The sequence below is a fragment of the Micromys minutus genome (genome assembly GCF_963924665.1).
Source record: "Micromys minutus genome assembly, chromosome: 33".
Taxonomy (NCBI): Eukaryota; Metazoa; Chordata; class Mammalia; order Rodentia; family Muridae; genus Micromys; species Micromys minutus.
In genome coordinates, this window is record NC_137968.1 from 10,257,990 (window position 1) to 10,279,692 (window position 21,703).

The 21,703-nt window shown below is 41.8% G+C and overlaps 1 protein-coding gene across 2 annotated transcripts in view; it reads right to left on the reverse strand.

Annotated features, from left to right (window-relative positions):
- The window catches only part of SYBU (syntabulin), a 71,376-nt gene extending 51,854 nt beyond the window's left edge, over positions 1–19,522 (reverse strand). Inside the window, exons 1-2 of one of the 2 annotated variants that reach the window (XM_080909370.1) lie at positions 19,400–19,522; positions 17,150–17,366 (exon numbers count right to left, since the gene is read on the reverse strand). In XM_080909370.1, coding sequence (XP_080765496.1) covers positions 17,150–17,366; positions 19,400–19,423 — 241 coding nt within the window. In that variant the 5' untranslated portion in view covers positions 19,424–19,522. The remainder of the gene's footprint in view (positions 1–17,149; positions 17,367–19,399) is intronic. The other variant, XM_080909369.1, reaches the window with a different exon arrangement.
- Positions 19,523–21,703: the final 2,181 nt, after the last annotated feature.

Genomic DNA, 21,703 nt, shown 5'->3' on the forward strand with positions numbered 1-21,703 from the left:
GTTTATAAAAAATTAATAATTATTAATAGAGAGGCTTATTACTATGCTTAACAGCTTTTCACCTGGATACTGATAGCTTAGCAAGACAGTAGCTTTGGAATATTAACAAAATAGGCCCCTTTAGCCAAGGATGGGTAAATGAAAAAAGAGTAATGAACAGAAATGAGCGATAATGATCATACAGAAAAATCTGTGCATTAATTTTCACACAGTCAGAAAGAAAATAAGCAGAGAATGATCTTCTTTATTCCTCAGAAACTCTGAAAATCTCTGGAAGGGGTGCTGTGGGAAACTGTTCATTAAGGTCTTGGAGTATGTAGCTCAGAGCTTATCTAGGATGTGCAAAGCCCTGGATTTGATCTATAGCATGGCATCAACCAGCTCTGATGGTGAAAGTCTGGGATCCTAGCATTTAGAAGTTGGAGGCAGGAGGGTCAGAAAGCTAAGGTCATACTTGCCTACACAGCAAGTCTGAGCCCAGCTTGGTCTACATGGACAGTGACTCAAACAAAAACTGTCCATTAAAAGGAAAGAATCATCAGCCATACTGACTGTAAAAAGCAAACAATATAAGCTAAATTTTCTTCAGTGGACCCGAAAATCCTTTGGGAGCTTCTTTTTCTTATTATAAAAGCATTTTGGCTAAAGGAAGTGGGCAGAATAATGGAAAATTGCTTTTATGCGACTTGTAATGAAATGATTGAGTTAGGCAATAACCTTAAGGAAAGAGGTCATAGATGACTAAAATTTACAGTAAGAACAGGCATTCCCCAAATGTACCCATTTGGAATCATTAGTACCATGCTGCCAGTCAATATGCATCATCCTTTGAGGACCCAAGGGATGCAAAGATGCTGGGGATGTGACACTTGTCTACCAAGTCCAGGGTGCCCCAAGCAAAGTCAAAGGAAAGGACTCCCTGTGAAGTATTCTTGCCACACACAAAACTGTCCCTACATCTAAGCAACATTTTAAAGCTAATGTCCATCTTCCACAATACACAGTTAAATCAGTGGTAACTTTAGCCTGCAGGACAAATGTTCTGAGTGCTTATAAAAAAATAAAGCGTTATTGGAACACTTTAACCAGGCTCATCTACATTGTGTGGGGTGGCTTACTAGCAACAATTTGAATTCTAGTTTATTAAGTTCATTATTTTTAAGTCTATTCAAAATAGATAAGATGGGTTTTTAAAGACCATTTCCATTTTATAGCTTATTTTAAGCTTCCATTTTTGTGATTATTGTTAAAATTGTTTTTGCATCTTACAGATATATTTTCAGCCAAATCTGATTAGCATGTAGAAAGTATGTCTAAACAGAATTACTGCAGTCTTTATAAACTTTGAGATAATTTATATCTCTGTACTCTAGTATCTTGCTGAATTCCTGACAATATTCTTTTGCTTATAATTTCTCACATTAATGATTACACATGACGGTTTGATATTGGTATTTCATTTGTCAGTAAAGCATCATGAATTTCATACTGTTGTAGGCTTTCTGTACACAGCCCGTGCCTCCTTCGTATCTTTTCTATTTCAGTATTCAGACTTCCTTAAAGTTTGTATTTGGCATTTAATATATATGCCATTTACGCAAAAACGCTTAAAATTCGTACATTTATCTTTGTTTTTTAAAATAAAGTTGTTCAATTAAAAAATATATATGCCATTAACTCACTATTTCAAACTTTTACCTTCATAATCTTTGGAATATTCAAATATTTCCCATTTTGCCAAGTCTCTCTAAATGTTCATTTGTGTTTTTTTTTTTTTTTTTTTCAATAATTTTTGAGACCATATTTCCCCCGTGTAACAGAGCCTGTCTGTCATGGATTTGTTTTGTAGACCAGGGTGACCCCAAACTACCAGAGATTCACCTGTCTCTCCCTCCCAAGTGCTGGGATTAAAAACTTGCAACATCACACCAAGCACCTTTCTATAATCTTTATACATGCTTAAAGTATCTTTTTATTTCTCTCTCTCTTTCTATTGGATTTTACATTTTAACTTTACATTTTAGATGTTATCCGCTTTCTAGGTTGTCCCTCTACAAACCTTCCCCCTACTTCAATGAGGGTACTCCCCCACCCAACCTCCCACCCATCCACTCCCACCTCACCAACCTGGCATTCTCCTATACTGGGGCATCAAACCTTCACAGAACCAAGAGCCTCTCCTCCCATTGATGCCAGACAATCCCCTGCTACATATGCAGCTGGAGCCATGGGTCCCTCCATGTGTGCTCTTTGGTTGGTGGTTTAGTCCATGGGAGTTTTGGGGGGATCTGGTTGATTGATATTGTTGTTTTTCCAATGTTGTTGGACACCCCTTCAGCTCTTCCAGTCCTTCCCCTAACTTCTCCGCTGGGGAAAATCAACTAAATTAAGAGCCACACTATTATCTAGATTATTATAGTTTCATTTTTCATTTTATTTAACCTATTCAGAATTCATTACAAATTTCTCTGTCAAAGTTAGATAGTAACGATTATTTTATTATATTTTTAGGAAAACAGTTATTTTAATGTTTCCAGTACTTTTACATAGAAATTTAAAAGAAGTGAATATTTTGGCAAGCTAATTTGTACTTCTAAAGTCTTACTATCACCAAAATGTTTACATGTGTGTGTGTAGATATGTAATATAAAATGTCCTGATATTTAAGAGTATGCCTAGCAACCAATGTTGCCAAACACACTTGATAGTAGTTATGATGGCCAAGCCTTCCTCACTTAAGTGTCCTAGTACCAATTATATAGAATCGTTAGAATTTTACAACATTAAAACACCAGCTCTCAGATGTAGAGATGGTAGTGCAGGCCTTTAATTCCAGCAATTGAGAGACATTAACAGCTGAATCTCTAAATCTGAGGCCAGACTGGTTTACAAATTAAGTTCCAGGGCAGCCAGGGCTACACAGGGAAAAGCTGTCTCAAAAAAAAAACAAGCAAACAAGCAAGCAAACAAACAAACAAACAAACAAAGAAACATACCAAACCAAATCAAATCAAAATAAACTAAGCCAAAGCAATAATAACAGCTCTCCAGCAGCTCCCAGAGATTATAAATAAAGCACTCTGTGAAAGCATACGAAGCACATCTCCAAACCTTCTGGCCTTTGTTTTAATATATATGATCTCAGAGCTCCTTTGCCTTGCAGAGTGTTGAACTAAATAATTCCAGAAGACACACTTAACGTCAGACAGAAGAAAACATGCTTTCTGTATCCAAATGCCTTGAGACATTCAAGTATGTTTGGATGTTGCTGCGGCTTCGGTTGCGGAAGTTGAAAGGGAATCACTGCCATTGTAAGGAGGCTTTCCTTAAAATAATATGGAGTTTGCTTTATTCTCACATGGAATCAGTTGGCTGACATCCACTCAACAATGATTGAAAACCTACCATGTGCCAGACACTGCTGATAAAATTGCTCTAAATACTGTAGTTCTGAAGGCAGTTTGATAAATGCATATAAAATATCAAAGATAAAATTCATGATTAATAGGGACCCTGTGGACTCTCACCACACAGCATATACTGAGAAACAAAGGGGAAGAAATAAAGTAGCATGCTCATGTCTACCCTATAATTCTAACAATTATAGGATATAATTATTATGTATAGGAACTGGAGCTCTGAGAAGAGAATTTTTTAGTTACAGAGATCAAGTGTTGACTTGGTGTTTGTTGTATGAAAGAAGATGTATCTTTAAAATACACCCTTTCCTTTTCTTTCCCTTTCTTTTCAAGCTTGTTCTGAAAGGAAACATCAGCAGTTTTCAAAATGTGCATATTAAAAACAGTCAAAGCAGTCACCCCATAATAAGCAGACCACAAAAATTTGAGGCAAGAAATGTTTCCACATTTCTGTGAAGGCAGTGTTCCTGCCTCAACCCATGGGGTGATTTATGCAGGAAGCATATACTTTGGCAGTGTGTTTTACTAGACCTTTATTTATTCACCCCAAATCATAAGTGTATAAGGCTCCACCGATTTTGCTTTCGAATAATACAAAGTATAATTATATTATCTTGTGTTCAGTGTTGAGAAATAATAGCGTCCTCTGCCCACCCATCCTCTCTGATAATGACTGCTAATTTTCTGGTGGGCCTGGTAGTCTATAAGATGCCATGATGCCCAGTACTCAGAGCTTTCCCTTAAAGAGTTCACACTGTGCTAGTGAGGAGGGACATTGCACAAGTAACTCGGAAACTATGTAAAGAGGGTCCTTGGGAGTATGATGTACTATTAATGAAGCACACTGAAGCATTATCTAATGGGGATGAGCCTCATTAGCTAGCTGGTCACAGAAAGATCCAAAAGAGATCATTTGAGTTGAAGATGGAAAGAAAATAAAAATGAAAAGGAAGAAAGAAAAAGAAAGTAGGGGAGGAGAATGGAAGAGAAGAGAAAAGGGAACTGGGAAAGGGGATAACATTTGAAATGTAAATACATAAAAATTCGATATGAATAAAAAAATAGTAAATGATTAAAAAAATAAAAGGAGGGAAAAACAAAATGAAACATATCAGAGAATAGATAGGTCAAAAAACTCCAAGAAAAGCAAACATGAGTGACAAAAACCCTTCTGAAATGAGGATGAACCATCTCTGTCCATGTGGCTCTAAGTAGCCATGGGTAGATATGTATACTTTCTAGGGATGGATTTTTATAGGTCAATTTATCTTATCTAGGAGGGCGGTTTATATCTTTGTCAACTGGTGGTAAGCTTATTATGTGGCTGGACTATGGATTGAGAATTTAACACATAAATCTATTTGATAAGTTAAAAAAAACAAGCAAAACAAAACAAACAAACAAAAAAAACCCCCTTCTGAGTTGATAAAAGGTATGGCCCCTCAAGAATAGTGACTGGAAGCTGATGGGGAACAAGGAATGCTACTGTGGTTTAAGGAAGGCTGAAGCCCAAGGCTGTAGGAATACTTAAGTCTCTTTCAAGTATCCCAACACACTGAGCATGGAGAGACAAAATTCTTCTTTGTGCTAATGAAGAACAGGCTTATTTGGTGATAACACATCTTGATAGTAAGCCTCAAGTACTGTTTTAAGCACTTAACACATCTTTATTAATGGAATTCGATGTCCCCCTCAAAGGGTCACTATTGTCATCAGGATTCCTAGGCATGGACAAGAGTGGTACCTTCCCAAGCTTGTAATTAGTGAGCGGGTAAAGCTGTGGTCTAAATCCAGATAGGCAAGACCAAAGGTTCCTTCAACAGTAGGCTGCCTGCCTGCTTTAGGAATGAAAGGTTAGAGGCAAATACCCATTTAGAGGCTCTGAGTGCAATATAGACAAGGAGCAACGGTGGTTTGATTGGGATGGTCATATTAAAAAAAAAAAATGAGAAAGGCGAATGTGTTTAAGATACATTTAGAAAAATAATGAAAAACATGACAATGATGATAAGAAACAAAGCTATATTCCATATTTTCCCTGGATGAAGAAAAACGAGTTTCTGAGTATGTCAACAGTGAAATAAAAATTCTGACTTTGCTGCGGTACAATTGAGGGATGGATTCCAGACGGAACTGAGATGTGGACCAGACACGGGGGAGTGATACAGCATACAGGATGGACTCAAGATTACCACACTGCACAGGCCAGGCACACAAAGACAGACTACCCTGGGGTAAGTCAGGTATGGCGTAACCTGACAGTAGCAGGAGGTCCACAGGTGTGGAGAGCGGGTGTGGTGGCAGTCCAAAGATGGCGCTTGGGACTCAGGCCTAGTCTTGTGACTAGCACCTGACTTCCTCCTGCCCCCAAGATTAGCCACTCCCACCGTGTGATCTACGCAGGCGCACCCATGACACGACAGATGATGCGGACCTATGAACTGCAGCCACGCAACTGAGGAGGTGGAGTTGAGAGAGGATAAAAGGGACTGCGCTTGGGGTGGGGGTGGGAGGGAAGAGAAACAGAAAGAGAGAAAGAGAAACAGAAAGAGAGACAGAAAGGAGACAGAAAGATTTTCACTTGCATGCTGCAAGGTTCCTGCTTTGAGAAGAATGCTGTGTCATCACTCCTTTTCTGCTGGTTGGAGACATTATCTACAAGTCACAGGGAACGGAGGGGTACAAAAGCCCAGGAGGAAGACTGTGTGTGGAAGACAGCGCGTAGAGCATCGCTGGGATGCTTGCCAGGGTGTCCGCTCACACAGTGCTGGTGACACACGGCTGTGAAGAAACGCAGTGGAATGGTGGAGCAGCTGCAGAATAGTGGAGCCGGGGAGACTGTTTTCTCTTAATGCTGATAGACATGCTTGTCTAAGTAACTCTGATGAGCACCTCACCCTCATCCAGGGAGCCAGTGTTTCCCAGAACAAGTGGAGATTGGGATAATTATTTAATGGATGCTTCCCTTGTTTCTTAGAGACAAAAGTAATCATCTTACAACTAAACATTCCCAGGATTTCTGGGCTACTTTGGAGCCCTGAGTTCTCCCTTAAAAGTCCCTGGGTGGAGTACTGGCCAGGACAGGAGCGTGCACAGGAAAAAGTTTGTTTAATTTCTCAGCTGGAAGACCAGAGGCATTATGCGAAAGAGGGGCCTGTGACTTGGTTTCCCTCACAAGACTCATGTTGCTTAACCTGTCCCTAGAAAGGGAGTCTGGAGGGAAAATATCAGAGCAAAACATTTAATATAGTAAGAGGAATACATTTACCTAGATGTTCTGGGGGAGAAGGGACTTAAACTACAAAACTGGAGATGTAGGTGAGCCTGGTAGGGGAAATTCTGAATCCAGCTAACACAGAAGTTTTAAGCCAGTGGTGCTCAACCTTCCTAATGAACAACACTTTAATACAGTTCCCTATCTTGTGGTGGTCCCCAGCCATAAAGTCACTCTTTTTGCTACTTCGTAACTATAATTTTGCTACTGTTGTGAATTGTGACATAAGTCCCTGTGTTTTTCAATGGTCTTTGGGGAATCCTGTGAAAAGGTAGCTCAACCCTAGAGGGGCTGGGACTCACAAGTTGAGAACTATTGTTTAGGTAGTATCAGATCTTTCTGAATTTCTTTTCTTTTTAGCTTTGTTGGTTTGTTTACTGTTTCTGGCTCATGGCTCGTTCGAGTCAAAGTTGGACCAAGAACCCAGTTTCCAGCCTTTAGAACTCAATACTTAAGGAACTCTAAACCTTTCTGGGCTTGCCTGTATCTCAGTAAACTACTGTAGCAATGTACAGCCCCCCTGACCCCCACTTTCTAGTTCTTCTCATACCAATTATCTGAGGACAGAGGTGGTCAAAATAATGCAAGGTATAAACCAGAAGAAAAGAGAAAAAAACTGGAGTGTTCTTTGTGTAGGGCATCATTTGAAATATTTGAGACTTCAAATATTTGGGAAAAATAATGGTTTTAGACAATATGATATGTATCATATTTACTTTTGTTAAAGATTATTTTACTTTATTTTTAATTATGTTGTGTCCATGAGGAGTTATAGATGTGGTGCTTGGAATCCATGTTGGGGCCTATGGAAGAGCAGCAAGTGCTCTTAACCATTATGCTGTCTTTCCAGCCTTAATATATGCTTATGTTGGTTTGTGCTAGAGATAGGGGACCAAAGTCAGGCCTTGCTCAGATTCTCTACTACTGAGGCACACAACCAGCTTACCTTTAAAAAAAAAAAAAACAAAGAGGAAAAAGCAAAAAAGAAGAAGGAAGAAAGAAAGATACATGGTCCTAAGTAGTCTATTTCCTGACAGTCATAAAGCAAAACTCGGAATTGTGGGAGTTAGCTTTAGATACAAAATGTGTGTCTATGGAATGACTTTGATAAAAGATCGTCTTTAGACTATTGAGTCATCGTACACTGGGACAAATGAAAGCGATTGATTTTTGCACATTGACAAGCGATTGCAATTGCAGGTGCTGGGTAGCACGCACCTGCTGGCCCCCACTAGCATTGTAACTGCTCCAACTCAGCGATTAGAACAGTGCGTCTCCTACACTGCATGCTCTCCACATGGTTACCCAGCACATGAGCACAGCCTGCTAAGAAGCAAAACAAAATGAATCTTGGAAACGAAACCATATCTACTCTGATAGGTGCCCTTCCACATTTAATAAGGGGTGCTTATCATCAATTTTTCAATTAAGTTAGAATTCTTTTTCTTAAACTGAACTTAAGAATTCTCTCACCCCAAGATCTAGAAGATTCTCTGGGCCTTCTAGAATTCTGGGTGTCAGGCTAGTTAGTGTTGGTGGGAATCCCAGCTACACAGGCAACCACACAGAAGACAGAGGAATGATTCAGTCAGTGATTGAAGGGAAAGAACTCAGAGAAATCCACAGGAGGAGGCCAAAGACGAGGGAGTAGGCTCTGGTGGAATGGGGTGAGTGTAGCCCAGGTCTCAGACTGAGTTCAGACATACACTGCCAAGTGGTTTGGGTTCACTGTGAAGATAAACCACAGACCTTCTTTAGGAGCCAAAGCAACCACCCTGAAGAGACTCCCAGACAAGGTTGCTGACCTACCAGTGTCTGAGCTCTATCCAGTCAGAGGCTGTTTTCTCCTGTAGAGAGAGGGCTGGGTTTTACTTTTGAAAGAGGACATAAGCCAGTAGAACAGCAGGTGAGCTTTGAAGCAACTAGTTCGCCTGAGAATCAGGAAAGTCACCATAGCCAGAAGCATGCCTAGCAACTGTGTCCACTTGATCTCTGTCTCCAATTTGGTAGCTTGAAGATGGAATTTTCTCTGAATAAAGCCCTTGAAGGTGAAGTATGAAGGTAGCTGATGTCAAGTCAGCCCGGGACACATATAGCCGAACAATTTGAGACTTGTCTTCTGAGCTGCTGGCTGGCTTTGTGCAGGCTTGTGCAGACTGAGCAGAAAGGATTAGGGAATTCAGTATTCTTCAGTTCCTTCCATAGGCTGAGCACTTTAAAGACTTTTACATACATACACATAGGGGCTTTTACATGCATCAGTTTCCCTTTCTGTCATACCACTATCTGCTTCTCAAACTCTTACACAGCATCCACACGTTTACATGCCAAGGTTTGAGGGAAGCATTTTCTGAATTTCTCTCTCTCCCAGCTACCTACAGAAGTCACAGTGAGTGTGACTTCTTTGTGGAGCCTATTTCCCCTGGTGTTTGGAGACACCGCACTCCCCAACACAGGAATGGCAGACTAAGTTGTCAAATTATTAGCGTGGACACTGAGTTTTACTTCAACGATAACTACAATTGGTCCCCCTATCAACAGACCTTCTCAAGTTGGTGATAATTCTTCCCTACTCCTGTTCTCAGATTATTTACTGCTTATGGATTGGGCACACTACAGAGGTCTATACTGCTTCTGCATAGAGAGTCCTAGGGAGTCACCCATTAGAAATGTAGCACTGGAAAGTAACCTAGGCTCTGCATTGCTGACCAGGACTTCCCACTGCAGCCTAAGTGTATCATTTCCAAGATGCATGAGTCCAGAAGTATTTTAGGTTTTGAATATTTTTGGAAGTTGTACATAAACAACGGTTAAGTTTCAGATTCTGGTTGGGAATAGCTATCTGGTAATGCCCTTATACACAATTTCAGCCTTATGCATATCACTACTTTTTTTTTTTTTTTTTTTTTTTTTTTAGTGTCTCTCTTCCTTTGAGGTCCAAAACCTTTATCAAGTACATATCACCTGATGATGACCCAATATTATTACAAATGTTTTATTTGGTCTCACCCCATTTAAGCTTTGGAGCAACTGTCTATACTTTCTCTATGTATCAGTCTTCTCTCAGGTCTTAACCTCCCAACAATTTTCTACTTTAATTTTGGTTTATAATCCTGACATCATTGATGTCTTCTTTTGGATTACTATTTAACACAGTGGTTTAAGGTTTACTTTTTTAAAATAAAAGTTTATATTTTAAGTTTTATGTTTTGTATCATACAAGATTGTATATATGAGGGTGTTGAGTTCCCTTGAGCTAGAATTATTGGTAATTTTGAGTTGCCTGATGTGGGTTCTGGAAACTGAACCCTTTTCTAATCTTCCTTTTGCATCTGAACTTCCCTGTCCTTTTCCTCTGTAACATCTCCTCCTTGTGGGACTAGAGCCACCACTATCATTGGTCCTTCTTTTTACTGGGCAAGGTGACTTCTTGCTTTCCTTTTCTTCCTGTTTCCCTGGATGGTGTAGTATTCACAGTCCTCGAAACTTCATTCTTCACACACCCATCTACGGACTTCAGCTGTTGCTGTTTTCAAACCATGTCAAGGGGTTCTGTTTGTTTCTTAAATGCAATGGAGCCTAACCTGAACAATTAAAACTTGTCTTCTTTCTTGCTTCCCGATTCTGCTATTCTGTTGTGTTCATTTAGTAGAAATCGAGAGATCTTCCCCTTCCACATGCAACTGGCATCTACGACCTATTTACCGTGGTTGTGTTTCCAGAGTTCATGTCTAGCCTTTGATTCATTCATCATCTCTTGTACTGTGACAGTGGCTACAAAGCCAGGCAACCTTTTTACCATCATCTCATACTCTTTCTATCCACTGTCCACCACAGAAACAGAGCTTTGTAAATTAGAAAACTGGCCAGGACCCCCTCATGCTGAAAACCCTTCACTGGTTTTGCCACATACTTGAGAACTGCAAACTAGCAGCCCATGAGCCATAGCTGGCTCTTGACACATACTCTCTGTCCTACAGAACTAATTATAAAGCTGTATTATTAAGATTCTAGATGCTTATGGATGTATCGCACGTGCCATCTTGTTTCCAAGTCCCCGCCAGTGTCTTTTGTCAGTCTGTGTCATTCATCTGGTTCCTGTATGGACACTTGATCTTGCACATCAAGCTTTGGCTTGATCTAGTTGGAGCTACTTCCCAGCTTATTTCATGCCTGCAGTGAGCTCTGCGGATGCTAAAGTTTGTGTTTATTCAGTACACCATGCTAGCCAATGCTACTTCTTTAAAACGCTGGACTTAGGAGATATGAGAGGCCAAAGTTGACAGTAAGTGGGGGAACAGGCTCAAATTCAGGCCAGGAGTGTGTGTAGATATGGGTAAAAGGGACAGGGACATTAAATGGGCAAGTAAAGGGAACAGTAAGGGATCCCACCCAAGGGTTTTGTTGTCCTACTGTTTAGGCATTCTAGTTAAGGCAATAAAATGAATAGTCTTTCTAAACCTTGCTGTGTTTCGTTCATTCTTGTTGGCTTAGCACAACTCCTCATCTTTAGCAAACACCTACTAAATGCCTACTGAATAAATCTGAGTTGTCAGAATCATCTAAAGTGGTGGTTTTCCTAATACACACAACCATCAGTTTCTTTTCCTTGACTTCTTTCACTCTAGCCCCGGAATTCACAGGCTTTGTTCTAGGTGTGCTGCGTGCGACAAGCCATTCGTATCTTGAAGTAAAGTCAGAGGTTTTCTGAGGAAATAAAGTAAAAAAAAAATCCTGTCTCCTCACCATTATTTTTCTACCATCTGGCTACAAGTGAAACCCATTACATAAACATAAATATTACTGATAAGACTGGATGTGAAGTTTGTCTGCACAGAGTCAGAAGCTGCAGTTCATGGGGATACTCAGACACTTCTTTTGCCCCATGGCCAGTAGTCACCAGCTCCACCATCTTTGACTATCTGTGTATTTCATACTGTGATTGTATGCCTCCACCCACATGACACAGACTAGAAACTTCTGAGGCTGAGACTTTGGCACACGTTAGAATAATCCAGTAATCCTGTAAAATGCAGACTCCCAGCCTCGAAAACTCCAGGATAAGAGGTTTAGGTGGGATCTCCAATGTCTCCATTTTAAACAAGTAAAGTTTCACTGGGAACTTCCAAACAGATAAATAACATACTGGTGAGGGCTTTAGAATGGACAGGTCATTCAGGTCGAAGAGGGTGTTTTACCCTTAGATGTGGTTCATCTCCTTCAGTATGGTTACATTCATCAGTTCCCATTGCTAAAGATTTTTGAAGATTTGAATGACAAAAGTTTCTTATCCTTTGCTGTCTGTAACAATCTGTCCAAAGAAACACTGCCTATATACCCAGCCCTTACAATCTATCCCACCAGACTTACACTTATGTGGCTGAGGAACTTATGTCTTTGAAATGTATATTATGCCATGGTTCCTAGGCCCCAGACCTGTTCCAGTGGTCTTCTGTTCTTGGGGTGTTTGTTTTTCAGTTTTCAGCCGGTTGGCAGTCATCCACTGCTGGTATAACTTGGTACTGTGGTCCTTGTCACTTGAAGCAATCCATTTCAATTCTAATCACCAATGTTCAAAGGTTCACTCTATCCAGATAGTAAGTTTCCTCAAGCCAGCCAAAAGCAAAGCAGAAATATTTCTGTTTGGCAGGGCCTGGCAAATTTCTGAAGGCGTCGTCACGCCGCGGCAGGGTTAGTCAGGTTATGATTTGCTTTAATTGTTCTACCACAAACAGCAACAACAATGGCCTCCAGGCTAGTACCAGTCAAAGATTTCACCAGAGCCTCTGAAAAAACTCAAATACCTTCTGCAAACACCTCACCTGAGGTCAGATGGCAAAGTATGTCTGAGTTTTCACTCTCCGGTGCATGCTTTCTTTAACAGAACTCAAACTTGCTCATGTATCTCAGCCCCATGTGCACAGCAGAGATAATTCTGAGAAATTACTAGTCTCTCATAAAACAACCAGTGTTCTGTGTGCCTAATCTGTTCCACCTGTCATGTTTACAAGGCGCCCCGTGGAGAACCAGCTTAAACCTCACCAGTCCATCTGCCTCCCGTTCTAAAAGGTAATTATTGCCCCAACTAAGCCAGGAGGAATGCACAGCAGGCTGCTAACTGTGGCAGCTGACTGATGGCTGCTCCTCATGTGTACCTAAGTCACCAGCATGCCTAATGATGGCCAGGGTGGTTAACAACCAAGATGATAACAACGAAAGTCGATCAAACAAAAAGCCACAGTCGTGCCTCCTCGTTGCAATAATAATAATAATAATAATAATAATAATAATAATAATAATAATAATAATAATAAATAAAAGCCATGACCTTGAAGAAGAGCAAGGAGAAGAATATGGGAGGGTTTGGAGGGAGGAAACAAAAAGGGGTAAATGAGGACATATGTTATAATCTCAAAAACTTCAAAAAGGAAAGAACTTAAAGGAAGATTTTAAATAAATTAATAAAAGCACCTACTACCAGCACCCTCAAAAAGAGAGAGAGAAAAAAAAACAGAAGCCTAGAGGCCATAGGCATATGGCACCCCCAAAACACAAATTGCCATTATGGGCTTTACCAGTTCTTGTGGGCACATTAGAAACAAGGAAGATGGCCTGGGCAGAGAAATGGTGATGTTATGCCCAAACCAAGTTCTAAATGGAACAAACACTGGCTTGAATAGAGGCACATGAAAGCAGTAATAGTCATACTAACAGTATTAATGGTACTTCCATCCTGAGTATGATCTACAGAAAGCCAAGAGTCCAGGAACTGTTCTGAAGGGTCTACTCTAGATTAGCTCTAGAGATGGTGCCCACACTGATGCAATGCAAACAATGGGCTCATATTCGGAGACCCCACCCACCCACAAGCAGCCACTCAGAGAAAAGACACGCCCCAAATGATTGGTGAAATGTCATGCATAACTCGTTCCCTCCAAAATTAGATACACCCAACATACAAATTAGCGTAATCTTATCTAGTCATTAAATGCTCCTTTACCAACACTCCCCTGGGAGGAAAGAAGGAATGTGGTGGAGTCTGGGTGGAAAAAGAGACCCTAGGTAAAGGAGGTCACTTTGGAAATGGTGCCTGGCTTTTAATTTTACTGATCAACAAAATTAGCAGAGAAACACGTAGCAGGAGCACAGGAAACAGTAAGATAGTACTCTTGGTTCTGTCAAAGAACAAAGACCATCTGCTATAAAAATATTTGGTTTTATACAAACAATAGGAATGCCAGTTTATGAAAAGAAGGGGTAATTTTTATATTAAGTAACTTCAGCAATATCTAGATGTATTATCTTTCATGTTTATTATCTTTCAAAATTTGGATATTTTAGAACAGATAATGCTATTTGCAAGTAAGGCCTTTGATACAAAATTTGGGAAAAATAAAAGAGAATTTCCAAATTAGAGCCTCAGGAAGAATGTTTTAAGTAACACCTTCCTCTAAATTTTCAGTTCTAAAAATTAGAATTTCTTTCAACTTCCCATGGTCCCTCCGCAGTACTGAATGCAAGAACTCTGATCAAACAAATACTAATGTTGAGAGGTTCATTCAAGCCTGGAAGCTCTGGTGGCTGAACACTGCTATGTGTCCCGATGGTTTCATTTCGGCAGCTAATGGCAGTTTCAAAGCTCTGTCAACATTTGTCTTTGGTTGTCTAGTTTAGCAGCTCTGACTAGGGAGGCCAGACTATGGCCTGGATTTTCCAGTGTCTAGGCTAACACCAGCTATTCCCCCTGATGGCTGGACATGGTTTCCATTCTCTACCTCACTGCCTGCAGCATTACTGCTCCCCACAGAACCAGACCCATTTATTTTCCACCAGCGGACTGACCTCCTAAACATCATTAACATCTCCCAAAGGCCTGGCTGCTGTCAATTTCGGTCAGAGCAGCCCTCAGAAGCTTTGTAGAGCTCATCAATGCTCTGCAGGAAAGGAAAGGAAGACCGGGGAAGGCATCAGACCCAAACCTTGGGGGATTGCCAGCACAGGAAGCTGGACAGAGAAGAGGGAGTGGAAGAAGATGAAGGAGGTGAAGGGCAAGGCCAAGGATCGAAAGGCTGGTTTGTAGACACCCATAATTATATGTGTGTACCACTCGATTCTCAGCTAGTTAATGGCAGAAGAATCAATATCCCATTTCGATTTTCATGTCTACTGTTATGGTCTTCATGAGAGACAGGTCTTTGGGGAAGAAGGGGTAATTCTGGAAATGGGTCTAACAGAAACTGACTCAATCAAAATTAATAGTTTTATTTGTTTGCCTTTATATTTTATAATATATTTGTTATATACAGTTATATATGACTATATGTAGTCAAAACAACTATGTATAAAACTATTAATAACTACATATTTATATTTATAACTATACAACTATATATAACTGCATACATATAGTTATATATATATTTATATAGTGCATATGTATAACTAAGGTTATATATTTATGTAACATATATAACTGTATATAGTTATATATAGTTAAATACATACTTGTTTTGACTATATAGTTATATATTGCTTTATATATACAGCATTGTATGTATACTATATATACATAACTATATAATTGTTTTACTACATATAAATATATATTTATATTGTATTATATAGTTATTTTAAGGAACTCCTTATCTTCTGACAAATACTCACCTTGAAGTCAGTCACAGAGAATGCTAATATGTGCAAAGGCTATTGGGAATACGTGTGGAGCCCAGCTGTATACACAAAGCTGGAAATCATGCCCTATGCACACTCATTCAGAGTGAATGCCAAACTCCACAGTGGTGTTAAAATAAACAACCATGGGTCCAGCAGCTTCCAGTCATGCTCTTCACCCCAGGAGAGGACTAAGTAGCTATGCCTGAGATTTCAATGGAAGGGAATTCATTTCAGAGTATAACGCTGTGATAGCGGTTTTCAGAATGAATCCAACGAGTTTTGAGGATTCATAGAGGAGAAACATTGAAATAGCAGGCAGCTACATATCTGAACTACAACTTTTGTGAATGTCTGTATGTCTGGAGTGTTCTGAACACTTGCTTCTGCTCTGAAGGGAACAGACTGATGTGCAGAGCTAAGCTAGAACCTTGCTCATAGCATTCAGGTCACTCACCTATGTCACAATCGTTTCCCTGGTCAGTTGGATAACTTTGGGTATTCCACAACATCCTTTATAACCATAAGACAGTCCTTTAAAATTTACCCAAAGTCCTAGTACTTCTTAAATAAACAAACAATAAACCCACATGTCTTTGTAACACATGCTTCAGTATCACAGGGGCTGTCCCCTAGTACCAGTGGCATTTGAGGAACTATGAAAAGATCTGTGTCCTTAAAAGATATTTCTGACAAAAATAAAAAAAATAATAAAAAAACAAAAAAAACTTAGTTATGTGCTGAAGAGTCCATGACATTAAGAACCATGATATCAAAGACCCCCAAACTGCATTGCTGTACTAGGGGAACACTTAGGTAAATGATCCCTATGAGTTTTCCAGCAACTCTTCAAAAAAGGTATAGTTAGACATCCCATAATACAAATAACCCAAATCCCAGATGCTACATATGTGGAGCTTTTGAGCACTGACATAAAGCCATGGCCCATGAGTAGGAAAATGATTACCAAAGGTTACATACAAATATGTATGTGTATATATATATATATATATATATATATATATATATATGCATATATATATGTGTGTGTGTGTGTGAGAGCATATGTACATGTGTATATATTCATACATGTCTATAGACATACATATACATAACATACATATGTATGATATATATGTACACACATACACACATATTATACACACACATACACATTCTCACACATACAATACTACTCCAAAATTTAAAAACTCTAAAACTGCAAACATTTTGGTTCCCAATCATTTCAGATAAGGAATCCTTAACCAGTATTTATTGTCCCATTTAATAGCTATAACGACTGAGATTCACCAGACTTAAGCAACCCAATCAAGATCCCATACCATCTAAGTGTAAGTCTGGGATTCCGGCCCATCCTGGGAATCAGGTCTGGCTGGTAATAAGCCTCGGTTTCACCCCACAGGGCCAGACCTGCAGTACAGTCCTCCTTGACCTTTATTTCATTTGTTAGAAGTTATTTTATTTGGGGTAGCTCATAACCGAGAGTGCATAATTTTAGATACTGCTAGTATGAAACCCAAACTAATATAATTTGTAGATTTCATAAAAGAATACACCTTTAAAAATTATAGAAAGAAGTTGAATGTTACATTCTAAATGGTAAGAAATTTAACTGGGCTGAACCATAGATATTTAACTGGGCTGAACCGTGTTGGCAGCTTACAACAGCCAGAAAGGGGCAGTGCGAGCGTCTTGGGGATAGCAGCCTGATTCTAGCTGAAAGACCCCATCTTTCTTGCCACAGTGGCTCACAGCGTTAATGTACCTGAGCAGAAACTGTTGCTGCTAATCGTCCTCGCTGAGCGTCCAGAGCTGCTGGGGTTGAACTCTCTACTTTCTTCCTCCGAAAAGGGAGACTCGGAGGTTGGGGAAACCTTGTTCTGCTGCTGCTGCTGCTGCCGAGGCAGGTGGGGCCGCAGAATCAACCGGGGGATCCGGCTCCTGGAACTCTCCTTCTCCTGACGCTGCACTCTCTGCTCCTTCTCCAAATTGGAAAGCCAGAAGAAAACAGTCATTTTCTCTCTGCCCTTGCAAGCCTCAGTTCCTAAGAGGTCATATCTGAGTACTGAGCCCTCAGTGAACCGTCCGGCCATCTGCAACCCAGCGTTTGAACGACGCTCCCTTTTGAGCCTGTGAATATCACCAGTGCAGGTTCACCCCCCCCCCCACACACACGCACATATACATACAGACACGCACATACAGACACGCACATACACCCACGCACACACACACGCACACACACATACAGACACGCACATACACACACGCACACACACACATGCACACACACACACGCACGCACACAATACAGACACACACACACACACGCACGCACACACATAGACACACACATACACACATGCACACACACACACGCACACACATATACACACACGTACACACACACATACACACATACACATACACACACACACACACACACACACAGAAGCCACCCATCAGCATAAATGCCACCCCACACCTCTAAGCCATTCCAGCCTCACCTGCCTTTCTATCACACTCAAGCCAGGGCTTCTCAGAGGCTCTCGCGGTGTGTCTAAGCTTACTGCTGGTTTTTCCTTCCCTTTAGACTCTTGTGTTATCCCCAAATTAGCTAACAACTTCACATCTGTTTTTCTGTCTCTTCACACACTAGATCTGTATACCTAGAACCATTCTTTTCTAATGGATCACACACACTTATCTTTAAAACCCCTCCTCTTCTGGACAGCCTCTTAATTATTCATTAATATCCTGGTACACAAGGCTTGCTGCCAACAGAAAAGCAAACACATCCAATACCCAGGAAAATGGCTCCACCTTTTACATCACATCTAGCTTTTGCTTTTCCAAAAGGACAACCAGGAGGAAAAAAAAAATTCTCTGTTTAGAAATGCATTTTAAGACCTTACCATGCTTTAGTTTAAAAAATGCATAAGAACTGTATTTTGACAATGTTTTCCATTTAAAAATCCCTTTTCTTGACATCCGAGATGGCTTAGTAGGTAAAGATGCTTATATCCAAGCCAGCCTACCTGAGTTCAGTCGGGACTCACGTGGTAGAAGAGAACTCTTGCAAGGACATCCACACATGCCTTGGCACTCCTCCCCCAATAAATGTTATAAACAAATAAGTTTTGTCTCCACCATTTAATGGATCATTTAATGGATCCTTAAACCGAAATCTGCAACATAGACACCCACAGAAGCACTTCTGTGCAGATTGAGAAACTGAGGTTGAAAGAGGTGAAAGCTGAACATTATCTAGAAGAGAGAACTCCATACAGAACGCCTTCAGAGTCGCCACTACTAGGGAGTATTGAGCCGCATCCCCGGGAAGAGGTTTCCTCCCCCTCCACCCCCAGCAAAAATTTCACAGCTTCTTCCAACCTCCGTAACTGAAAGAGGGCTTTGGCTAAAGTAGCAAATGTCATTTCCCAACATGACCTCCTGTTTATTTCCTAAGCTTACCAGGGGAAGGGTCAAGGCCAAAATGAGCACCTCTGAGAGGCCTCCACAGGGAAAACCCCTCGCAGCCTGGAATTTGGCTCAGGCATCTGTGCCATCCTGGGGCTGTAAGCCACACCCAGCCTCTGGATCTACCTAGCCCATCAGTCAGTCACTCAGCAGGTATCCCACGCCAGCCACTCTGCCTGACACACTGCAGACTCGTGAGCTGGGTCACCGTCCGGCTGCAGTCTCCCTCTCTCAGTCACAAATACACCAAATTCCTTTCGCAGAGTACACACACGCATGACACCAGCTAAAAGCTCCACGCAGCTTCAGGAGCTAGGATTAACCCCTCCAAAGTCAATCTTCTAAATCCTCATATTAATCCCCCAAATCTCTTCCTGTAGTACCACCACCCCATCTGCCACATCCCATCACCGTAGGATGACCCTCTGTATCTCTGCTCTCCTCAGCACCACTCATTGCTTGGACTCTGAACGCCAGGGTCCATCTCTCACCTGGCAAGCTGCGCCACCTTACTGAAGCACCTCCGGACCCTTACCTTGCTCTCTCGGAGGGGCCCCATCTCGCCGCTGCCTGCCGGCTCCCTGCGCCACCGCCACCGCCGCCGCCGCCGTCCAGGAGGAGGCACCTGTGAGCACCGAGCGACGGAGGAGACAGCACTGAGTCCGAGGCTGCGTGCAGCCTCTGCGGCAGGCTCGCCGCGTCCCCGCCCGCGGTCGAGCTGGCTCCGAGGGCGCGCCCGCCGCCCCGCCCCGCCGGGCACGTAGGGCCACCGCCCGTGGCCGCTCGGGAGGCGCCTCCTGGTCGCTTGCCTTCACCTGCGGCCCGGAAGAGAGCTGCCTGGCACCTCGGAGCTCAGCACCCACCAGGTCACCCGCCACGTCCCCGCTCTCAACGCCCCTCCCTTCCAAGCCTAGCCCGACCCACTGCGGGCAGGCGGAGGCTTAGTCGCAGTATTGCCAGCCCAGAGGTGTCCCCTGGTCCAGGATTGGCAGGGGGGTGACAATCGAATGGAGAGGCCCCGAGAAAAGCTGCGACATCACACAGCCAAGAAGGAGAAAGAGGGAAAGTAGCCCCGCCCCCCACTCGCTGCCCCCCTGTGACCTCTAGGTTTTAAGTAAACATCTGAGTCTCTAGGATAACCTCAACCGAGGGTGGTGGCGGTAAGGTTGGGTCTTTCCGAACCCCAGTCGAGCCTGCGCCACAGTATTGATATAGCATCTGGGTTTCAGGAAGTTCAAGACTGCGGTTCTACTTGGAGGGGGTTGTGTCAGAAAGCCTAGGGTGGCAGGGAAACACAGCTGACATCAGGGGACACAGCAGGCAGACTCATTCCCAGCTCTCTAACTGCTGCCTGACTACATAGTGAAGAAGGCCCTGGAATATTCGGTAGAGGAAACAGCACAGCGCTTCCTTCAAGCTGAGACCCTTCAGGTTGGCCGTTGTTAACGGGAGGGATAAGAATACACATCATCATCGGAAGGGTAGCTGGGAGGGATAAAAGAAGACAACCAAACAGCTGTATTCTCTCGACAGCTGGCAGCGAGGTCAGGTCCAGCTGGCCCAACATCTGAAGTTATCTTTTTGACAGGACAGGCAGATAAAAGCATTTGTGGTGCTTTGCAAAACTCAGGTCTAAACAGCTCAAAATGTCTCCGAGGACAGAATGGTTGACAGCCTTACTGTTCTCTGCTCAAGTTCTATTTGGTGATAGGCTTTCAACATTTATGACTTACACAGCCTTTCCTCGGGTAGAGAATATTCTAGGTAGTGGTGAGAGCAGTCACTTGCCTCATGCTGACACCCAGGATCTTACGTGCAAGGATTGTGCTTCTAGATAATGTAGCTCAAATTCCACCATCTGGCTTACATTCCTTTGAATACCAACTCCAAAAACCAGGAATGCACCGAGTTCAGACATCCGAAAGATGAAAGATTAGTGGAATCCATTTGTTGGCTTCCTAAAACCCCAAGAGATTATATTCTACAAATCCTTATTCCCCCTTGGATCTACTTAACAGAGACATAATCTTGGGATTTTTCTGGAGCAGAAGAGGTGACTAGTTCATCTTTTCTAAACCGGTAACTCTTTTAACCACGGACCAGCCTAAGAGTATGGACAGAATTTATTATTTCTAAAACTATGTGCCCAGTTTTGTAAATTATAAGATAGGAATGAACTATGGAGTTCTGCATTCCCTGAGAACAACTGAAAACTGGTTGTTAGGGACCTTAACAGCAGAAACTGTCCACAGAGCTGCTGAGATCAGACAGTGTTCCTGTCTTGTTTCCCAACCCAGTCTTTTGCTTTCCAACAGCACCATTTACAGTGATTGAAGCCTTAGCCTGTTCTTTCCTGGTTAGCTGGACTTGAATATGACCCCCTTGTCCAGCATCCATCCTTCCTATCACTTGGTGTCTTCATTTGGAGTCTGATTGCTCTGAGTTATTTCCAAATCAGGCCAATGACGTTCTGTTGCTAGGCTTACCATCTTTTTTCCTAACCAATTAAGGTTTTTTTTTTTTTTTTTTTTTGGTTTTGTTTTAGAAAAAGCTTTTACAGAAAACAAATTGCTTACAGCTCCAGTTGATTTTGCTTGGTTTGATTGTTTGGTCTTTCTAATTGCTTGTTTGTCTGTGGTGGTGCAGGAGATAGAAAGGGAGGGTCTTGTGTTGGTGAAGTAAGCACGCTGCCAGGAAAGTGTTTGACCTAAAGCCCTCTGTTAAGCAGAGCTAAGTCAAACTATGCTTCTCCACGGAGCTCCGGAATAACTCCCCGTTTCCCTGCTGGTAGTATCGAAAGCTCCCAAGATGGCACCGAGCCTTGTCAAGACCTGATTGC